The sequence below is a fragment of the Mya arenaria genome, chromosome 11, assembly GCF_026914265.1.
Source record: "Mya arenaria isolate MELC-2E11 chromosome 11, ASM2691426v1".
Lineage (NCBI taxonomy): Eukaryota > Metazoa > Mollusca > Bivalvia > Myida > Myidae > Mya > Mya arenaria.
Genome location: NC_069132.1, coordinates 41,197,327 through 41,222,067, shown reverse-complemented (window position 1 = coordinate 41,222,067; position 24,741 = coordinate 41,197,327). Strand labels below are relative to the sequence as shown.

At 35.0% G+C, this 24,741-nt stretch overlaps 1 protein-coding gene across 10 annotated transcripts in view; it reads right to left on the bottom strand.

Moving 5' to 3' along the window:
• Nucleotides 1–24,741, bottom strand: part of LOC128208271 (serine/threonine-protein phosphatase 4 regulatory subunit 4-like) — a 78,574-nt gene that overhangs the window by 33,325 nt on the left and 20,508 nt on the right. For 7 of the 10 annotated variants that reach the window (XM_052911784.1, XM_052911783.1, XM_052911785.1 and 4 more), the window contains 4 exons: nucleotides 14,985–15,087; nucleotides 10,276–10,423; nucleotides 6,665–6,703; nucleotides 1,222–1,295 (listed from right to left, as the gene is read on the bottom strand). In XM_052911784.1, coding sequence (XP_052767744.1) covers nucleotides 1,222–1,295; nucleotides 6,665–6,703; nucleotides 10,276–10,423; nucleotides 14,985–15,087 — 364 coding nt within the window. Of the gene's footprint in view, nucleotides 1–1,221; nucleotides 1,296–6,664; nucleotides 6,704–7,493; nucleotides 7,506–10,275; nucleotides 10,424–14,984; nucleotides 15,088–24,741 lie in introns of all 10 variants that reach the window. The other 3 variants (XM_052911786.1, XM_052911781.1, XM_052911779.1) reach the window with 2 other exon arrangements.

Here is a 24,741-nt window from a genome sequence, read left to right as displayed (position 1 = left end):
AAAAAAAATACAACATCTATAGCTGTATCTTTCACTAAATATGAAATAATTCAAAATGTTTATATTATTGATTCATTGCAAACTGCCTAGATATTAATTAACATATGTTGTTTGTAAAATCATTTTTGTAATCAATTTAACTATTTAAAAAGCCCTCTCAAAGATGAAGGGCAGCCATTACTGAATGCCTCGAGTACCTATATATTTCTTGATAATACCAGATCAATATTCACAATTTTAGTTTTATAGCTATTATGTATTATACCAGGCTCTCATATCACTAACTAGTAAGTAATCAACAAACGGCCAGAATAAAGTTTGTACATGGGCATTTATTTTATGTTGATGTCATTATATTAATCGCTATCATTAGCAGTGCAAAACATTAAGAACAAACTAAGAATGAAAATATGGCACACTAAATTCATGAAGTTTGGATCTATCATGTGGGGGAAATCTGATTACCTGCATGAAATCTCCGTGTTCGATTAGGTGACCACCAACCAGAATGCTAAATTCATGAAGTTTGGATCTATCATGAGGGGGAAATCTAATTACCTGCATGAAATCTCCGTGTTCGATTAGGCGACCACCAATCAGAATGCTAAATTCATGAAGTTTGGATCTATCATGTGGGGGAAATCTGATTACCTGCATGAAATCTACATGTTCGATTTGGTGACCACCAACCAGAATGCTGAATTCATAAAGTTTGGATCTATCATGAGGGGGAAATTTGATTACATGCAGGAAATCTACATGTTCGATTTGGTGACCACCAACCATATTTACAATTACACTTACATAAAAGACCAAGGCTTGGAATCAATCCCTGGGACACATTGTCAAGATGCAAGTACGCTAAATACCTGCAGTCACCCACCTAATGCGCACATTGGCACCATCTTATCAATGTATAACAGATCGCTTTTTCGAAATGATACTACTAAGAAGGAATATAATTTTTTTGGAAATAATAGTCGTTTCGGTCAGTAAAGATAAGTTGTATGATTTAGGCTGTCAAACAGTCTATTCTATTTAAAACAGTCTATTTTATTTCTTTTGTGACGTGTACTTGAATAATTCACTGAAATTCTTGATTTGAAGGTACTTTGTCGTACCCTCATTCATAAGATGGCTCAATTGACTTTGTTAAACTTTTATGAAAGTTATGTCCACCATGTCAATGGCAGACACATGGGATTCAAATTTAAGTCATACCTCTTTTTTTATTATATCTTTGGGCAGCAAGTCAATTACATCAAGTAGAGTGTCCAGCCACGCTGTCGCTATCTCTGGAAAATAAAAAACAAGGGAAATGTTAACCTTCTGAGGATAATTTGGTGATATAAAACCATCTAACACAGACGAAATTCATTTATTTCTGTCTCATCTGCCAGCGCATCATCTATAATGGACTGAAGCCATTTATACTCCACATTCAAGATTGCAGAGAAATTACATCTTGAACAAAATTGGGGCAAACCCCTGATAACACTCGTCTGTTGTTTTCAGTCAAAAAAGGGACATAATTTAACAATTATTACAGCAAGAGTTATTGACCTTGATGTACATCTGAACATTGTCTTAGAGCTGGCAACATGTAAATTAGTACATCTGACTATCTTGAACAGTTTCTGAGCTATTGGTGAAACATTTTGCATTCTGACGTCGACAGTGATGCCAAGTCTATGACCGCTTTGACTGAACTTGAATTTCTGAAACACACAAGCTTAAAAAATTCACTCTGATACAAGAATGCAGTAAGTGGATGACAAAGCTTGTTCAATCTTGATTCTTCAACAGAAGGACGTAACCATGGCTATGACAATACCTCCACATTACCTCCTCTTTTTTTATTCAAAAAACAGACGAGCATAAAATGAAACCACACACATACAAATTTATAACATAAATCAATTTCTGTTTGTTTATAGGTATAATTTGGAGACTTAAAAGGGGCCAGACACCAGATGGTCCAAATATCGGCCAATAAAGTATTTCCTCAAAACAAGCCTAAAATTGTAAATGTGAGCTTAAGCAGGAGGCCGATGATACGTCACTTTACATGGTTTTAAAATAATAAATGAAATAATAATGTTGCTGTCTCATCTGTTTCCCCGTTTAAAATAGCGCGTAATGGTTTCCCAGTTTAAATCATATTAATGAGAACAGATATTTTTAAACTTACTGGAAATTGCGTGTTTGACAACCCTTGTAATTTTCAAATTGGAAAAATATGCAAAATCTGCGAAAAAAGCATGTGTCGTAAGCCATGTGAAAACTAAGTAAGATAGATTCATTGCGTTGTACGAAATGATGTCAATATTATGTAAGTTTTTGACAATTTTCTTCTTTTATTGCAATTGTATCATCTGGTTTCTAGATCCTTTAATGTTATTTCAGAGAACACTTAAAATTATGATGACATTGTAAATTCTCCGAAAGTATGTGCAAATTGAATTTAAGTTTTAAGTATGTCTGGAACCTTTTGACAAGCTGGTAAAAAGTCTCTAAGCTGACAACGAGGTTCCTAGAATTGCGGATCTAAAAAAAAGCCTCTAAACCTTTAAAATGCAAAGCACTGCAGAAAAAATCATCTACATTTTTCATGTCACAAAAAAGCGAAAAAGTAAAAACTTCTAATTTTCAAGCTCTGGAGCTCTCACACAGTATTTGTAATTCTGTTAATTGCAGCTATATCTGGATCCCAATTTGACAGGTCTAATATATCAAGAGTTTCCAAGGAAAAACATAGAGGTCCAATTTAGTTCAATAACTATCGGATATTCTGCAGGAAAAATCACTTGAACCACATTTCTCTTTTATAAATCTTGTTGAAAGCAAAAGAAATATGATGGAATATCTTACAAGCAAATTGAAACAGATTTGTGGAACTTTTTAGCCAGAGGTTGAAGGATTTCCATTAATCAGAAAATAACGATCATGTGTATTTAATTAAAAACCCTGTCAAACTTAAAAAATTCAACCAATTTTGAGCCTGGCACCAAAATGAAGTCTTGTTTTAATGTATGATTTTCTTAAAATCTTGGTGCTTTCTCGCTGGTTAAGAGCACAAAAGTTCAATGTATCTGCTGCTTTACTTAAAGTCACTTAAAACGCTTTCACTTAAGTGCAACGATCTGCTTTCTGAGCTTAACCATTTTGAAATTAGAAAGCTAATCTTGATGGAACTTGGCAGAATATTTGACAATGTGCCAATCACATCAGACTGGAACATTATTGCTGAAAGTTGACACCAGGCATCGTTATTGCCAAAGACATAATGAAACCAAGATTAAGCAGAAATATATAACTGTATGTAAAAGATATGACTTCTTAAACGTTACAAAACGTCGGAACATTTTGTAATATTTGTCTTATCTTTAACACATGACAATCATTATATTAATATAACATGTAAGGATAATGGCAAAATCATGATATTTTCAAGGACCCAAAGCGCAACTCAATGTGTAACTCTTTCCTTCACATAGCTTCCACAGCCTGACACAATCATTATTATTAAATAGACTCTCTCACAGATTTTGTTGAAACTGGTTACTTTACTCAAACTCCCATGAACCACCAAACAGCAACTCGATCATACTCATTTGAACAGAATTTTGGTACACAAGCTTAAACTAATTCAATTTTTGATAGCGTTACTAATGCTTCTTGGTAAAATAGAGCATTTTCTGTCAATTTTCTAAATAATCAATAACATTATAGAGCACATAAATGATCTTTTGATGATATTTTATCATAAAAATAAGAATTTAGTTCAAACTTCACACAAAATTGTATTATTTCAATGTCCAGAAACCAACAACAAAAATGAATGAGTCTCTTTAAAAGATGTTGGCAATAAAACATTTGGCAGCGGCTGAGACAGCGCTTCTAAATCACGGAACCAATTTCATTCTGGCTAAAAATTCAAAGACGAATGTGACAAATGCAAATTGTCCTAGGAATTTTCTCATTTCCTTGCCAACCTTTCTAAGAATAAAATCACACGATTACCTTCGAAGAATTATTTATACTGCCAGTTTCTGCCAGTCTTCGACATTTTTCGACAGGTTATTCTATATCATCCAATTATCAAATTAACATTTTTGTCATCAATTAACAAGAGCACCCGAAGCAGATCCTAATGCTCATCCGTTTTTTTCTCTCAATACACTCAAACAAGGGAAATAATCCAGAGTTATGGCCCTTGCTACAGGCATGTATGTTGTGTCTGGCAAAATGTGTACCAAGATTCATTTAAATATTTTGAACAGTTTCAGAGTTATAGCCATTTAGGTTTAATTGTGTTGTTTTTTTCAGGCCAACAACGCCAACAGCGACGTCAAGGCTATCACAACTCCATGACTTTTTCAAGAAAGACTGTTGCACAACAACACTAACAACAAATATCACAATACTTTTCTTATTTTCTTTTTCAAAAAGCAGTGGAGCTAAAGACTAGAACTGAATGCTTTTAACAACCTTGAATTTTCTTGCCAAAGATCTGAACATGTTCGACACCAGGTGAAAGCACTTGAGCGTCGACTGCCAGCATCTGGTTTTGTGATGAAAGTCTCATCAAACATTGCCTGAAAACTACTTTTACTTTCATCCAACCTCGTTTAATACTACAGCTTCATGTTTGCTGTTGAAGATATCCCGGTACATAAAATATAATCACAGTTTCACTACACTGTCAACACATCCAGCAATACATTTTATGAACTATGAAGAAATCACTCAACACAAATGTTTAAGTTACAACTTGGACAAATTATTCTATGGCAGTGACAGCAACCGTAGGGTGAATTTAGTACCTTTAATTGTAATGCATGAACTATCCTGGACTTATACTTTATTGTTAAAACTCGGGTCAGTAGGTCGGGTCAGTAGGTCACGACAGAATCCACTCAGTCCTATATTCCTAACAATGGATTACCATGCACAAAATACTCTTATTGGCTTTTTGGAAGTGATGAATAAATTATACTACCAGTGAAATTCTACTAATTCCAAACTTTAAAACCATTTGGCAGGAATGTTCAGCATACTAACTGAGTGCAACAGAACCTACATCAAACAGTATGCTATGTCAACTTCAATGGAATATCCACTTGACTCTAAAGTCATATTATAAAATAAGAGCCCAGCTGACTGCATAGAACATCAAACTGACTGTGAACCTGTGTTCATTTTTTAGGTAAAAACTACACATTTATAAGCAGTCAGAGTTATGAACATCGATAAACATATGCAAATTGTCTATGGCAACATGTGTACCAAGTTTCATTTGAATATCTTGAGCAATTTTTAATTTTTGGCCAAAGTTAGTTTTTTGCATTACAATACCCTGGAGTTGATCCATTACATCAATGATGGTTTCCTTAATTCTAATCTAATTAAGCATGGGAAGACATCTATAAGCCACTCTGAATCATACTAGGGTAAAAAGTTACTGGTGGCCATTTTAGGAGGCCGTAAGAAAGTAATTCTGGTTGGGCTCAAACTCACGACCCTTTGGATGAGAAGTGGACACCAGGGGGCTGCATTTTATCAAGAATCAAGAAGGCTCTATCTATTTCAAGAAGAGATTTTCTATAAAGTAGGTTTGTAAATAGCAGAGATTTTCAAGTACACTATATGTTACCTATTGCGTTGTTGAAAATCTCCCTCACTTACGAACCTATACTCCTAGAATTCCTAATGAAATATCGCCAGTCCTAATACCACAATACCATAGTAATAGTTAGATGACATGAAGTAAAATCTAAATGATTAAGAATGGGTGGAGTGAGCGTAGATATTACTTCAGGTCATCTAACTGACTTGGAATACAACTTCATTGGCTGACACATTGTAAACGCAAAATCTGATGCAGGGAGTAAGTATCAGATGATTGGCAGTAGACAGACTTTTAAATGCCTGCAAAAGTTGAAATTCTTAACAATTAAGCCTAGTACTTAATGATTACCTGTCTGTAACTAATGCACCAGTCAATTGTAACCAAGGCCCCCCCCCCTCCAAGGTCTGGGAGTATACTGGGGAGAGCCGAGGAAATGGGCCGTGTTTTTACCTTTCAGGTGGCCCCGCAGTGCCGGGTAAATGCAGTGGTTTTGTCTTTTAAACTTACGTACAGGGTCCCTGGGGTGCGTGGGCATTTGGCGGGATTTTAACATCTGTTCGTCCCCGCAGGGCGGGGATTTTAGCCGGGGTTGGCTAGACCGAAAGTCAAAGTCCCCGCTATTCCCCGGACCTGGGGGGGACGTGGTTACAATTGACTGGTGCATAAATCACAGACTGAAAAGGTAGGTTGTTTTCTTAATTATAAAAATGCAATTGGGACAATCGCTTAGTATTTTAATTGTATGCAGAATTGGGAGTATATGTTTAGCTTTTATATAAGTATTGTTCATACATGTAATTTTATTTACTTTAACACTTATCACTTGAAATCACTTTACAATAAGATATCTGAATGCCCAGTAAAAGGCCGAACAAATTGCTAATAAGACTGGCCAATTTAGGCAAATTGCAAAAATTTAGGCAATTGCAAAGTTTTAGGCAATTTAGGCAAAACTAAAACTACCAGGCTGAAGCACAGCATAAAAAGGCAACACCAAAAAAACCCAGGGATTTTTGCTATTATTTCTAGAACCTGTATCTGGACTTCTAAAACAGCTGCCATTCCATTCATCTACAAATATCAATTTCCTGTTATATTAGTAAAAAACAAAACAACAATTTCAACAATGCATCAATTCCCCATCATATATGAAAAGAAAAACAAAAACAATTCAAAAGCATGTATTTTTAGTTTTCCTATATTTATCCCTCAACCGAAACACAAATTATTTCCATGGAAACATTTACCAGTACAACAAGAGTGCCTCAGAGCATTTACCAACTGTTCTCTGGGTTTTTTATCAGTCAAAAAGGGGCATAACTCACCATTATCAAAACAAGAGTTATGGGCCTTGCATTTTTTCAGTTGAAAAAGGGGCATAACTCAGCAATTACCAAAACCATAGTTATGGGCTTGCTTTTTTATCAGTTAAAAAAGGGGCATAACTCAGAAATTATCAAAACTAGAGTTATGGGCCTTGCTTTTTTATCAGTCGAAAAGGGGCATAACTCAGCAATTATCAAAACCAAAGTTATGGCCCTTGCTGTACATGTGGACAAAGTCTCTGGTCACATGTGTATCTGCAGTTTTATTTTGATAATTATCTCTTTCATTTTTGGAGTTTTGGACAATGTTTAAGTTTTTACACGCTGCATGGTGCTGGTTCAAGGCTTAGTAACTGCACCAACGTCACCAAGGCTAAAACCAAACTACAACTTTTTCCTTCCAAAATCAGACAAGCTTAAAAGGTAACCTGTAATCTAAACAGCCTCTATTAAACTATGATTAGCTAAATACCACCTCTACAAAAATTTCATTTCAAAAACTAGACGTAAATTTCTATAATTCAAATAAATGTTACCCCAATCTCTCACTGAAAAGAACATCATATTAAATTTACAAGTAAAAAAAAATATCTTCGTAAAATATAACAAGGGAAACTGGATAGATAAAATATCCTAGGGATAGATAAAATATTATACTAGGGATAGATAAAACTTCGAGATGCATTTTCTCCTCGAGATGCATTTTCTCCTCGATCCTAGACATTAGGATAAACAGACAATGAAGGTTATTTCTGGCATGTTACAAGCATGCTTGTAAGAGATGTGGAGTAATGATTAACATATGATTATCTGGATTATCCATCAATGCATTAATTACTAATCAACATTGGTGTTACATTGTTGTTATGCTGTTTCCCAGGCATGTACGTCTCTTATCTTTTCTCATAAAAATTTCAGTACAATCGGCTCAGGCAACATCAAATTTCCGTTTCGTTTGTTAGATTTACTGTTTCATTTGTTAGATTTACCATACCTCTTTTTTCGGAAATTTTTAACCAAGGGATTCTACTCAAAAAAGACCTCCCCCCCCCCCCCAACCCGACCCATGAAAAAAAGGAGGATCAAAAAAATATAATCATTCCATATGATAGGCATATTATTTGAAGGAACAATCCATCCAATTCAGCAAAAAATGTTTTTGGACAAATCTTTTATTATTACCATTTCAAACAACAATGCCTTAATAATAGGTTTTAAAATTGCACCAGAAGCGGACAATATTTCTATGTTTCCATAAAATATATTGGAAAGTGTAAGTATGGTTTCACCCAGTCTTGTTTTTAAGCTGCACTTTCACAGATTGAATGTTTTGACAACTTTTCTTTCTTTTGTCTTGGAACGAGCCAATTCATGCGAAAATGCATGTAAACCTGTCACATAAGACTGCTGACAAAAAATCTGATCGCAGATTTTTATATTTATGTTAATGCATTTTTCTTGGACTTTGTTATGATTTTAGCCATAATTATATATATTAAACATTAATTTTAGAATGGAAATATGAAAACCTGCAATCTGAGTCTTTTATCACTCAGGTTTGCAGATATTTACGCAAAAATTTACTCATTCCAAGACAAAAAAAAGGAAATTGTAAAAACGGTAAATCTGTGAGAGTGCAGCTTTAAAACTAATTGATTAAAACAAAAATTGCCCACATTTGGTTTACCAAAATCTGAAGAACAAAATGTAAAATTGGTGTGGCCTCATAATGATCATCAGTAGGAATTGTTCATAGAAGAATTCCTGTTCATCACTATCTGCTTACGTCAAACTACTTGTTTTTAATGCATTAGCGATTACGTACATTCTCCTAATTCATATTCCTGTACTTATTATTGCATTAACGTGGCAAAACATTTATAGATTTGCTTATTATAAGCTTGGGATAATATTAAATAAGAAGACAAATATTGGCTCAAAATCGGACTTCTCAAAATAAAAAGTATAATGCAAACAGATTTATTCAACAATGGGATGACTGATGACCTGTCAGGATTTGAATGAAAGTTATTTGAATAGACTAGATTGCAAATAATCCCCCGAAAAATTACCCTCAGCCCTATATCTATTGAAGTTTCAATTTCTTCATTTGTAAAAGATATTTCAGTGACAACGATTTTTGAAAACTGAAGCAAAAGATATGATTGAGCCACTGGATTTTGTGGTAATTGTATTTTTGACGCCAGAAAAAAATCGTGCTATAATAAAGATATGGAATCAAGCTATTTAAGACGAAGATAAAAACAAGAAAAATGCAGACAAACTTGACACAAAACATTAACTGTTGTATTTGTTAAAGTTTCCATAAAACTTTTTTCGTTTAGCGAGGAAATTATCATATTTAGAGATCACAGAAGCCCACGGAATCGAACATTAACTTGTGGTAAATTCAATTTTTATGACATTAACTTTTTTTGCAGCAATATTGAGTTCAGCCATGATCGATAATAAACAGAATGCAAAAAGTGCCATTCCGGCAAGAACATTTATGGGAGTCATTCTTAATCCACGAGGTTAATCATTAATGGAAGGTATCAGAAAACTTAATATATATGAGTGTCACTGGCTGCCTAGTGTAGTACTTAATACTTTCTACCATTAACCCTAGACACTGTGTTCTCTTTATGTCACACTTCATAATGTCAAGCATTAGCCCCACAAATTAATTTCCGACTTTTAATGTCACTTCATACCTTAAAGCATTTACCCCACAAAATAGGGTCTATATCTTAATGTCACTTCATACCTTATAGCATTAACCCCACAAATTATTTTCCGACTATTAATGTCACTTCATAGCATTCACCCACAAATTATTTTCTGGCTTTTAATGTCACTTTGTAGCATTCACCCACAAATTATTTTCTGACTATTAATGTCACTTCAAAGTATTAACCTCACAAATTATTTTCTGACTTTTAATGTCACTTCATACCTTATAGCAATAACCCCACAAATTATTTTCCGCCTTTTAATGTCACTTCATACCTTATAGCATTATCCCCACAAATTATTTTCTGACTATTAATGTCACTTCTTACTTACCTTATAGCATTAACCCCACAAATTATTTTCCGACTATTAATGTCACTTAATACCTCATACAATTAACCCAACAACCTATGTTCCAGCTCTTTATGTCACTTCATACCTTATACTACTAACCTCACAAATTATGTGTCACCAGGCATCTTTTAGCATTAACCCTCAAATTACATTCCATTACTATTAATGTCACTGGGCACATTACGCCCAAACCCCACAACATTCCATATCACAACCCACCCTGTGTCATACCTGGGTCTTTGTTGTCAACGCTGGAGAGAATGGTCTGTAGAAACGTCTGCGCATAATTCTGCACAGGAACCAGGTCCTTCCGCAAGATCTGGATGAACGCTGACGACGCGGCGAGCTGCATGTCCGCCTGGGCGACATGCAAAACCTCCTGCAGCAGAAGAGGGTAAAGGTCAGATTGTTACAATAAACAGCATTATCTATGACTGTGAATGTTATGACACAACAAATCTTTATCTCTTATTGTGTTCAGGAATCGAATACATCATAATAACATCTGAATCAACTGAAGGGAAACAGTGTACCCCTATCAAATATACCCTTTTCCTTATACTTCTGAAGAGATTTCCTGACTTAAGTCTGAAACTTTCCTAATTTGAGTAGCTTGCACTTACTGGTCATATGATATATTTTCTGAAATACTAAATGTCATTGACTTTAGAAAAACAACATACTTTTATGTTAAAATTAAACACCTATTTCTTTTCTTTTTACTTGACAAGGAAAATTTTCAGAAACCGATATAACATGGAAATTGATGTTCACAAACACTGGCCTTGGGGCCGTATTCCATGACCAGCTTAGAACTGTAATAAGGTTAAGAGTGTTTTGATTGGATGGTAAAAATAGCTGGCCAATAAACTGGTTGAAATCACTGAGGCATATCTAACAATCATAGGATGAAAATTAGTTGATTTCCTGATTTCATCATGTAACTTATAATTACTTACACAGCCTTATACATGTACCTGGAACTAATAATATCTAAAGAAGGGTTTAGTAGTATTAGGGGCAGTCCTGCCCTAGTATACCTTTAATATTATTTACAAAAATATCAGCTATTTCTTTCAGGGAAAATACATTATACATTGTATAATTGGGCCACAAAAAACGTTTCACCTGAAAGATGCCTGCAGACTTTTCTAAACGGTTTATTACATTGTTATCACTAAATATAAGAGCACAACAACTCTAGATCCACCAAATTGAATCTATTTTACTCAAATAATGCATCAGCCTTTGCAAATTTGAGGCTCAGAACAAGATACACATAACTACTTATACATCTGTATGGAGTTATGCATGTATTTCGTTGGGCTCTCAAAGTTCACTTTTTCATTTGAACTGCTTTCGATCTTGATCAGGAAAATAGAAAATTCTTTTCAATAGATACAGTGATAAATGGTTTTCGAAAAGTCATTTTAAGTTTGGAAACTCACAGATTAATGGGTTAACATCAGTGTGTTGAAAGTCAAAATTTATTGGGCGCAAATCAGAACTATTATTTAATATGATTAATCAGCTATCTGTCAAATATATCAGTCTGAAAAACATATTTCAAAATGAAAGACAGTCTCATCATTATTCAACCCAGCGAATTTGTGACATTGAATTTTTGTGATGAGATTTTATGTTATTCTGTTGAATGGATCTCCAGCGCTTATAAGATTAATTTCACATAACCAAAATAGTTAAAAAAAATAAAAAATAGTTTGTCAAAAATAGGCCTGCTATGAATTTGTTTACATGCATTTCTATTCATTTATTCATTATGAATTGAAAATTAAATCCTCAAAAACTCTTTATGCGACAATTCAACCGAACATATTAAAAATGATCTATATTCTAAATTTAGGTTTTAAGGACATGCAGAGAATCAATTTACCAAATCAATTTTACAAACATGTTTTACAAGTCTATCAATTAGCAGAGTAAACAACATCGCAGGAAGTGAATACAGCTCTACTGAACTAGATCTAAACGGCCAATTTAGAGTTTCATACAACCATGTTTGGAAATATAAATAATGCCAATAAACCATTGTTTGTCGACACACACATGCCAAAAAGGCTTTTAGAATCCAAAAGCACTCCTTGATGGGTCTTTTAAAAGCAAGTTGAGATGTTTTCATTCCAAACATAAGAACGTAAAACAAACTAAATATGTTGACAATCGACTGCACTTTTTTTTGGCAAGTCTACAAAAAAATGGATCAAAGATATTTACAAATAAATAAATGCACTTCAACAGGCAGAAATGCATGGTTTAGTTTAAATTTCATTTTCAATCATACAGTCCCCATCTTGTGGATGGACAGTGGCTTCTTGTATTCGAAAAGCTATAATTTAAAAAGGAAGTTATGACCTGTGCAAACAATCTTACACAGGAACCTCCGCTGCCCTTTCCAACAACAAACTTTCACTGTTTAACACTGTGACCTACATCGACTTTTGAAACAACCCTTTCCAAACAATCTTACACAGAAACCTCCACTGCACTTTGCAACAACAACTTTTCACTGTTTAACACTGTGACCTACATCGACTTTTGAAACAAACCTTTCCATGCAGTCTTTATAACAGGAACCTCCGCTGCACTTTGCAACAACAACCTTTCACTGTTTAACACTGTGACCTACATCGACTTTTGAAACAAACCTTTCCATGCAGTCTTTATAACAGGAACCTCCGCTGCCCTTTCCAACAACAACCTTTCACTGTTTAACACTGTGACCTACATCGACTTTTGAAACAACCCTTTCCAAACAATCTTACACAGAAACCTCCGCTGCACTTTGCAACAACAACCTTTCACTGTTTAACACTGTGACCTACATCGACTTTTGAAACAAACCTTTCCATGCAGTCTTTATAACAGGAACCTCCGCTGCACTTTGCAACAACAACCTTTCACTGTTTAACACTGTGACCTACATCGACCTTTGAAACAAACCTTTCCATGCAGTCTTTATAACAGGAACCTCCACTGCCCTTTGCAACAACAACCTTTCACTGTTTAACACTGTGACCTACATCGACTTTTGAAACAAACCTTTCCATGCAGTCTTTATAACAGGAACCTCCGCTGCACTTTGCAACAACAACCTTTCACTGTTTAACACTGTGACCTACATCGACTTTTGAAACAACCCTTTCCATGCAGTCTTTATAACAGAAACCTCCGCTGCACTTTGCAATAACAACCTTTCACTGTTTATCACTGTGATCTACATCGACTTTTGAAACAAACCTTTCCATACAATCTTACACAGGAACCTCCGCTGCCCTTTGCAACAACCTTTCACTGTTTATCACTGTGACCTACTTTAACTTTTGAAACAACCCTTTCCATGCAGTCTTTCAAGAGAACCATCCCTACCTTCCAATGTTTAACACTGTCACCTACCATGACTTTTAAAACAACCCTTTCCATGCACTCTTACAAGAGAACAATCCCAACCTTCCAAAATTTAACACTGTGACCTACCATGACTTTTGGAGAAACCCTTTCTATACAGTCTTAAAGGGAACCATCTCTAACTCCCACTGTTTACCAATGTGACCTACCCTACCTTTCGGAACAACCCCTTCCATGCATTCTTACAAGGGAACCATTCCTACCCTCCCACTGTTTACCAATGTGACCTACCCTACCTTTCGGAACAACCCCTTCCATGCATTCTTACAAGGGAACCATTCCTACCCTCCCACTGTTTACCAATGTGACCTACCCTACCTTTCGGAACAACCCCTTCCATGCATTCTTACAAGGGATCCATTCCTACCCTCCCACTGTTTACCAAGGTGACCTACCCTGCCTTTCGGAACAACCCCTTCCATGCATTCTTACAAGGGAACCATTCCTACCCTCCCACTGTTTACCAATGTGACCTACCCTACCTTTCGGAACAACCCCTTCCATGCATTCTTACAAGGGAACCATTCCTACCCTCCCACTGTTTACCAATGTGACCTACCCTACCTTTCGGAACAACCCCTTCCATGCATTCTTACAAGGGAACCATTCCTACCCTCCCACTGTTTACCAATGTGACCTACCCTGCCTTTCGGAACAACCCCTTCCATGCATTCTTACAAGGGATCCATTCCTACCCTCCCACTGTTTACCAAGGTGACCTACCCTGCCTTTCGGAACAACCCCTTCCATGCATTCTTACAAGGGAACCATTCCTACCCTCCCACTGTTTACCAATGTGACCTACCCTGCCTTTCGGAACAACCCCTTCCATGCATTCTTACAAGGGAACCATTCCTACCCTCCCACTGTTTACCAATGTGACCTACCCTGCCTTTCGGAACAACCCCTTCCATGCATTCTTACAAGGGAACCATTCCTACCCTCCCACTGTTTATCAATGTGACCTACCCTACCTTTCCAACAACCTTTCACCTATTAACACTGTGACCTACCCTCGCTTTTGGAACAACCCCTGCTTTACAGTCTTACAGGGCAACCATCCCTACCCTTCACCTATTAACACTGTGACCTACCCTCGCTTTTGGAACAACCCCTGCTTTACAGTCTTACAGGGCAACCATCCCTACCCTTCACTGTTTAACACTGTGACCTACCCTACCTTTTGAAACAACTCTTCACTTACAGTTTTCCAAGGGAACCTGCATCCCTTCCTTTCAATGTTTAGCAATTCAAAAGCTACCCTGACTTTTTGAGCAACCCTTAAATTTCCATACAGTCTTACAAGGGACGTCCCTTTCTTCCAATGTTTAACACTGTGACCTACTCTGACTTTTTGAGCAACCCTTAAATTTCCATACAGTCTTACAAGGGACGTGACTCCCTTCCTTCCAATGTTTAACACTGTGACCTACTCTGACTTTTGGAGCATCCCTTCCAAAACAGTCAAACAAGGGAGCCTTCGCTACTCTGCATTGTCTAACAATGTGACCTACCCTGACTTTTGGAACAACCCTGCGCATACAGTCTGCATGGCTGTCACGTAGCAGGTCTGGCAGATTGTTGATGACACTGATACGCTGTACCTCTTGGCCTGAACTGAAAAACATAACAATAACAGATGTTAAATAAATGCAATGATAAACCAGTCATATCGTTAATCAAATATGTCTTTTTTGCAACATTGTTTGTGAAGTCATGCCCCAAAAAATACGCCGATTTTTAGGTTTTGTACAAGTAATTATTTTTTTCTAAATGCAAATCAGATCTTTTGAAAATTTGATACAACTACTAGGCAAGGAGCGGTGAAAACCTAGGCCGGTTTTAAAAGCTACTTCTTCAATAGAAAAAGTTGTGAAAAAAACAGACGGATATTTTGAACTGGGGTGCGTCGTCCAGTGTGTCGCTTAGCTTTTTCGCTATCAGGTGCTTTACATCTCCTATACAATGTTAAGTAATAGCAGGGAGTCGCCAGGCCTTGGTCTAACTATCTATTTTGATTCAGGACGTTACTTAAAGGTATGGAGAGCTCTCAGATACCGCTATGCCTACACTATGAACTTGAATGGCATGTTTGTTATCTAGCGATGTACAACCAACTCCTTAATTTGCAGCTGTTTGTAAGCTATATACGGTATATCCTCTTATTTTTATTCAGGTTGTTACTTAGGTAAGGACGGCACTCATCATAGCGCCATGCATACGCAACTTGCCACTGACTTTCCTCGAACAAGGTGAATGCACCTTTTGCTCTTTCACTCTATAACATAATTGACTGAAATTACCCTTACATAATACTTGCGTCAATTACTTATCTTATAACAAACAGTGAAAGATTAAAGGGCAATACCATAGGTGACTTTTATCGACCAACAAATACCTCTTCAAGTGACACTAGCCTTAAAATTATGTTAATCGCCACTTGAGGATGGAATAAATGTTTATGATATTGATAACATTGGATTTGTAAACATTGGAACGAGTGGGCAATGACCTATCTACCAGCTTGAAAATGCTGTAAAATTACAAGGACCAGGCACTTGACATTTCACATTCAAGATCAATTACTGAAACCTTATAACATTTGTTTTTCAATTCAAGCTAGTAGTTTCTGAAAGCAGTTGACAAGCTTGCAAAGCAATAAACGTGGGATTACTGATGCTATATTAGGAAAATAAGAATATTACAACCTCTCCAGTTATAAAATCAATGTAAAATGCTGAAATCTGACACGAAAATGGAAATCGTCCATGTTATTCATTGCCATCCATATAATGCAACAAATTCGGCAAATTCGCTTTTGTTTGAGAACAATGCAACATTCATCAAGTCAAAGAAAACGACCAAAAATAAATAATGGGGCAGTCATATGTCGGCAGTTTTATATATCGCTTTTTTTGTATTTCACATCACGAAATTGCCACCGAGTAACAATTTGGATTAATGATGATTTCGTAATAATATCATTTCAAGGTCTTAGGGCAACGAAGGCTGTTGCATCAACTTTAATATATACATTTAGTAAAAATATTCTTACTGCACTAAGCCCACTAGTTTAAACACAAAAGCATGAAGCAAGCTGGCGCATTTACATTTTTTTTTGTTTTTCTGAGTTTTTCGAGTGATTTTTTCGCAACAAATATTCAAATCAGAGTGATGGAATTTTCTACACAATTGCACAATGTCATTGTGAACTTGTGTACCAAGTTTCAGACTTAAATCTTGAAAAGTTTCTCTTGTTATGGTCATCATTTAAGAGTATTTCAAAGACGACACAGGTACGTACATCAACAACAACAACAACAGTGACGTCATCAACACCAATATCATATTCTTTTACCGCTGTTTGTAAATTAATTAAGCATTTCAAATTTTTTTGATGCACTGAATGATTGTGGCTATATATAGCTTTAAGTCCACCCAAGTCAGCTAAATAAATTACAAATCAAGTGCAGCATCCATTATGGACTGCAGATAAACTTCCCACATCAATTGACACCCACTGCACTTATTTAAGTGCTGCCACCAGCAACTTGGCATAGTCTTTGATGTTTTACAGAAAGGGGGGCTCAATTAACCCTGCAAAGCATCCATTGTACATGCACATTTTGCATTTCGTTCACATTAAATCATGGGTTTGAATTGCAATCACCAAACAGGATGTTGACAAACAAAACTCTTTGAAGTGCCGAAAACATACTGTTCAAAATCTCTTATGGGGCTGTACAAATTGTCATAAAGGCATTCTGATCTTGCTTTAATTTACTGATTGACTTTAAAGCCGCACTCTCACAGATTGACAGTTTTTTGTCTCAGTCTCAGCTGATTTTGGTATAAATGCCTTCAATTCATACATCAATTGTTTGGAAAACAGATTTTTTTCTTCTTAGAGTGTTAGTACTGCATTTAGCCAAAAAAATGTCATTTTTTGAACGTAAATATGAAAAACAGCGATCTGATCTTTTGTCAGCTGGCTGAGTCTTTTCCAGACATTTACGTAAAAACTGGCTTGACATTTCAAGGCAAAAAAAAAAGTTTTCAAAATGTTTAAACTGTGAAGGGGCAGCTTTAAATGGGATTTGCATAGATTATTTGCAAACAATATTATAAATGAGATGCATGACTCATGACCGATTCCAAACTGATGGGGAAAATTGTCCAGTAAATTCGAGGACAGACGGGAATGTGCAAAAGCAATATGAATATAATGGTCCAGTTCACACCTATAATTTAGTTAATGCATTAATTAGGGGCCATGTTTTATCAAGAATTCCAGGAATTTTACAATTTTGTACCTCAGAGACATTTTCGACCACAGGCGTAGAACTGTTGTATTTAATCACATGTGGAATATTACAGTGGATGAAATATAATTATTTCCATTTCAGAATTGTTTTTCTGCTTGAGTGATTTGTCATTTGGCGGAAGAATATTTGAAATGCACGTAAGAGGTTTTCGTGCTTAGGTGAATAAGAAGGTTAATGGTGTGCATGCATGATTTGCAACTCAAGGCTTTTTTTGGCAACGATAACATAATTTCATTTATTTAGTCATATAATGTGTGTTCATTTTAGTTGATTTTCACTCAGTTTTAAAGATGGTGCAAAAAACAAATGATATCTATAAAAAACAATTGATATCTATAAAAACCGTTGTCATTAAAAATAAAAATTGTTACGTTTTTCTTTTCAGCTCAAAATGCAGGAATTCATCTTATTTTTAAAAAAATGTTTTGAGGCGATTTGGAAATTTTAAGGATCTTAAACACTCTTAAGCATGAAGGTTTTTTTTACATAAAAGAAATAAGAAACTGGTATAAAATAACTGGACTGAAATAATACAGCCTTGATAAAACAGCCCATTTTGACAGTGCAGTAGAACTGTTAATCGCTCCTAAGAATGGAATCACTCCTCAAACGGCCCCCAGGAGAACACTTAAAATGAGGACACATTTCTCTACATCCGAACAACAGGACAAGGAGCTCAATACCAATTAAGAAATTGAAATGGCAATATTAGAAATTATAATATCACTCCCAGTATGAGATAAAAAAACTTAACTTTATGTATAGTGATCCAATATCATTACAGACTTGTTTTAAAGGGACTGGACACCAGATGTTCCAAAAATTGGCATGTACAGTATCAAAAGAAGCCTAGAATTGTCAATGCGAGCTAGCAGGAGGCCGATGATACATCATTTTACATAAATTAAAGAATAAAAGCAACAGTCATGTCGCTGTCTCAAAAAATTCTGTCTGAGTTTCCCCTATTAAAAATAGCACATAATGGTTTCCCAGTTTAAATCATTTCAGTCTATGAGCACAAATAAATTTACCGTTGCTATTTTTAAACTGTAACTGGGATTTACGTAGTAAACAACTCAGGTAAATTTCGAATTATAAAAAATACACAAGACTGCGACTTAAGGATGTGTCCCTTAAGTCGTCAGCGGAGTGATACATCAGTAAGTAAGATTTAATACGTTATACAAAATGATGTCAATATCAAGTATTTTTTTTACAACTTTCTTTTCTCGACATGCAAAATTTATCATCTGGTGTCTAGTCCCTTTAAGAAAAACAGAACAACAATGCTGAAGAAACCCATACATAGCTAAGGAAAGATTTATGGAGCAGGAATGATTGGCTGTGTTTCATGACAGCCATGAATAATCACAAAAAATGAATTTGATTTTGTGGTCAGAGACATTGGGCTGTAATTAAACCAGGATTTACAGTTTTCAGGAGACCAGTTAAACAGGCCTTTATTGGGATTTATGTGTTTCTGGGGCATTCTGGAATGTTTGGTACAACAGGTTTTTTTTAAAGAAGAGTATTTCAGCAGATTTTTTTTATAACCAATATTTTGTAATAAATGTTCCAAATGTAAAAAAATTCTGAAATTTTGTAAAGAAAATTCTGATTTTTTAAAATAATAATCAATTGAAGAAGATTTATTCGAATTACTGTACAGCAACATTGCTGAAATTAAAATAACTGTACAACACCATTGCCGTCATTTAAAATAACTGTACAACACCATTGCCGTCATTTAATATAACTGTACAACACCATTGCCGTCATTTAATATAACTGTACAACACCATTGCCGTCATTTAAAATAACTGTACAACACCATTGCCGTCATTTAAAATAACTGTACAACACCATTGCAGACCTTTAAATATAACTGTACAACACCATTGCCGTCATTTAATATAACTGTACAACACCATTGCTGTCATTTAATATAACTGTACAACACCATTGCCGTCATTTAATATAACTGTACAACACCATTGCCGTCATTTAAAATAACTGTACAACACCATTGCTGTCATTTAAAATAACTGTACAACACCATTGCTGTCATTTAAAATAACTGTACAACACCATTGCTGTCATTTAAAATAACTGTACAACACCATTGCCGTCATTTAAAATAACTGTACAACACCATTGCCGTCATTTAAAATAACTGTACAACACCATTGCCGTCATTTAAAATAACTGTACAACACCATTGCCGTCATTTAATATAACTGTACAACACCATTGCCGTCATTTAAAATAACTGTACAACACCATTGCCGTCATTTAAAATAACTGTACAACACCATTGCCGTCATTTAATATAACTGTACAACACCATTGCCGTCATTTAAAATAACTGTACAACACCATTGCTGTCATTTAATATAACTGTACAACACCATTGCTGTCATTTAAAATAACTGTACAACACCATTGCCGTCATTTAAAATAACTGTACAACACTGTACAACACCATTGCTGTCATTTAATATAACTGTACAACACCATTGCTGTCATTTAATATAACTGTACAACACCATTGCTGTCATTTAAAATAACTGTACAACACTGTACAACACCATTGCAGACCTTTAAATATAACTGTACAACAATATGGGTTTTTTTACCGTTTTTTTTTTTAAGTTCAATGCAAATAAGTATAATTGCCCAATTTCTGTTGGAAGTTGCAATCAGTGTTTCATCAGATGAATTTTTGCCAATAAATTGCTAGTGTCCTCCAATTTTATGGAAATCGTCCTTATTATTTCCTGACAATTGAAATCCGAGAGGCAATTTATACCCATGCTGCCATAAATGACTCACTCCTGGTTTGAAAAGAAATATATCAACCAATAAAACTTTCCAAGTAGCAAAAACTTGGTCTTCAAGCTTGAATCATTTAGCAGCCAACTGTTATAAACTGTTTAATTCCTGGATTTGATAGGGTTTCATAGAGATAACATACATGTTTTATTTTTTATCTTGTTTCATGTATCTCATTAAAACTTATCATTATCAGAAGCTCGTTTAAAGTTTTACAACTTTGTTGTAAAAACGACTTAGGTATCTCGTTAAACAAATTACATGTCTGGTTTAAAACAGTCAATCAGAATTTAACGAGTTTAAATGCATATGTAAGTGTTTAAAAGGGTTAAGAAGTTGTTTTAGCGACTTATTACGTCCTTAAAATGAGATATATAGGTCGTTTAAACGAGATACATACATCGTTTTAACAAGACACATAAGTTGTTTAAAAAAGATAAAAAAAAATAACACACTTAGTCATTTCCAATGTACATAATTATAGCAGATTTTGAAACTGTACAATCATATGTTGCTTATAAATTATTTCCACTAAATCAGACTAGAATTGTCAATATGAACTAGTAAGAAGCAAATAATACCTAATAAAATACAATTTTGTTGCTGTCTTAGCTAAGTTTATGCATTTACAAAGAGTGTATATTCTTAGCATGTGATTAGTACAGATAAATATGCATAAGCTATTTTTATATTGACTCCAGGGAATTACGTGGTAGACAAACCCACTAAATTTCGAATTTATGCAAAAACTTCGAAATTCATAAGTGGTAAGCAATGCAACTAATCAGTAATTTAAAGATTCAATGCGTTGAACACAACGCTATAAATTTTATGTCAGCTTTTGACAATTTAATTATTTTATGCATTTGTTTCATCTGGTGTCTAGTCCCTTATATGGGTAAGAACAGAGTTATTGCAAAATTCCGACTTAAGTGCCCTAGAGGCCATCATTCCTATTCCCATGACTAGGACAAACTTTTTTCTGATGTCATGGTAATAACAATTTATTGACAAATAATATTGTTCCTATCAAATTATGAAAAATTGCCCCAATGACATAACTGTATGAGTCAGGATAATCATAGCTGCTTTTTTATAATGGGACGAGAAACAATAATCAATATGTATTACAATCTTAACAAGGCTTGTTGCTCGTCATTTCATAAAAGTAAAAAAAATTATGTGTGTAATATTATTTTTTTACTGAATAATTGCTTGTGTGTTGTTGTTGTTTATTATCTGTTGGCAATAAAAGTACGTTCATGAAAATTAGCAAGTACATTCTTGAAGATTAGTTAAACAAAGCATAATGACCCTATATGCTGTGCTGAAGAAATAGTCAATTTGTACCACTCAAACAGCGACTTGGAAAAGTCAGTTATGACACTTCAAAGAGTTTCGCTTGTCATTCCCATTCTTGGGTGTGTTATTCAAAGCCATGACTTAAATGGTCAGATGCTGCGTGGAACCTGTGAATGCAAACTGGAAATGTATGGATGTTTTGTGGGAGTATGAGCCATCTCTTCAGTAGGTAGTTCCACATAATCAACGAAATACATTACTTGTACAACATAATTAGGTCTTTGATTCATGCATTTTACTACAAATACACAGCAACAGTGGCTTCATATAATACCAAAAACATGAAATTTACAAAGCAAAGATAATTATCTATAATTATGATGAAACTTTATCTGATGCTGAGGCTGAAAAAGATCTAACAAAATAATGAGATTCATTCCCAATCACAAAGCAATCACAAGGAGTACAATTTCATTTTTTACTTTTCACTCCATAAATCAGTATTTGAAGGGTTGTTGGTACTTCTCCAGAATAAGTTTTTATAGCAGTTCCCAGAACGTAAGGCCACACAAAATGGATGGCCACACAAAATGGATAAATGGATTAACCAAACAATTTGAATAAGTTATTCACTTGTGATTTATCATCAAGCTCAGAGTGATTTTCGCAAATTCAACAATTGACAATGATCCATCTATACAATGATATTGGATGCAGATTTGAATTATGTAAACATGCATGAATCCATTATGTTTCCCATGAGAATGTAAAATGCATCGCATCTTTCGTTGTTCATTAATTCAAATCATCACAATTGTACACTTGTCCTGGCTGAGCTTGCATAGTGACAATCAACTATTTTAACTTGATTGCACCCAGGACGGATATCAAACTCAAAACATATACCTTCAGCACTTACTGAACAATGACATCCATTGTTATTCACTGTCACCATAATATAATTATATTTATTATATACCCATCATAAATCCTATACGCAATACATATTGCAAAATACGGTAGTCCATATTCCACACAAGTGCGCAGTTAACGGCCGTGTTCCACTCAGCTGATGTCACGTTATAACAATTATGTATTATTGAGCGCTTTAAAAAATGACATGAATGATTATGAAACAAAATTGTGTCATCAAAATCACATTTATTATGATATCATGCGTCTTTTAAGTGATTTTAACGTGTAATGTACATAATAAAAGGGTTATTCCTGGGTTATGTTTGCGCTTTGATCTGGATGTCAATTATTCGACGGATTTGAAAATTGCACTAGAGTACTCGAAAACAACATCCCTAATCAAAACGCATAAGTAATAACCCTATAATATTCAGACATTTCTTTATTTAAGGCCCAAAAGAATGGTTTAGTCAGGGCTACATCTTTTTCAAAAACAGGTAGGGTAGGTAAGCTTTTTTTTTTAAATTATTGAGATTTATGTAAGAACATTATTGTCATCATTGGAGAATGGTGTTGAAGAAATCTTCTGTTTTAAAAGCTTTAAAGGTTTCAACTGACTATAAAAATGGTTGGGTTAATCAGCGCCTATTTTGTAGAAAGGGTCGTGTAACCTGTACCAAATGTTGTCCTTATTGCAAACATACCATCCCTCCCCCTTCCCACCACATCCCCCACCATGACTGATAAAGAATTTCTTATCTTCCCTATTGGTAACCAACATTTCTTTCCACTAGATTCATAATTTGCAGACAATTCCACCTTTATTAAAATTAACCAAATCATGATTAATAAGAATATCTTCCAAATAACTCATTAGACAATAATTTTTGGATACAAATAATGGGATTTTTCTACAGGTTCAGTATCAGCCAATGCCACCCAGTACTTCAGTCTTATCTTGATGAAGGCCATTGAACCGTCCATCGTCACCTTATAGACTATCGGATCACCTTAATTTAAGACTATCGGACGATCTGATATTCATTCATACCCATTGAGGTGTTTAAACTAATGGTATATCACGTCCTCTAATTGTTAAGGATGGGGACAATATTGTGAAATTATGATCTTCTTGACTAGGAAGTGCTTCTAATTTAAGCTTAAAGGGGCTGTACTCCGTATGTAAAAAAGCGAAAAAGAAAAAAAATGTCGAAAACTGTCAATAAACTTGGTATTAATGTGTACAATGCATTGAAACTTACTAACTGAAGTACCACATAGTTTACAATTTATTTAAGTTTAGCAGTTATTTTGTATTTTTCCATTAAAAAAGATTACTGGGTATGTCTACCTAGTAGAATTCATTCCTTATGTATGATATTGGCTAGTCGGTGTTATCACGTGATATTACCCAGTTAGGTGTATAGCTTAATTATGTCAACCGATTAGAGTAAGCCGTCGTAGTTCAGTGGATACGAAGCTGGACTGCAATTTTGGCGACACAGATTCAAACCCGGTCTCCGACACAATTTTTTTTTTACATTTTGGTACTTTTTTTTACAATTATGATATCAAAGCGTAACACATTCTATTAAATAATTGTCCTGAGATTCGTTACAGAAAAAACTGTTTTCCGTGCCAATCTGGAGTACAGTCCCTTTAAAGCTTAAACATATGTTTTACAACGATTGACAAAAATGTTATCATAACTAAGTCACTCTCATTGGCACGTTGATCCTCGAGAGTGTCATCTTGTGTTGTGGGGAAAACCAGAGTACCCGGAGAAAACCAACTTGTCCATCTAGGTGACCGCACTAACCAAACTCACTTGCGTCCATTAGCCAGGAATTGAACACAGGTTGCCTTGGTGAAAAGCGAGTGGGCTAACCACTGCACT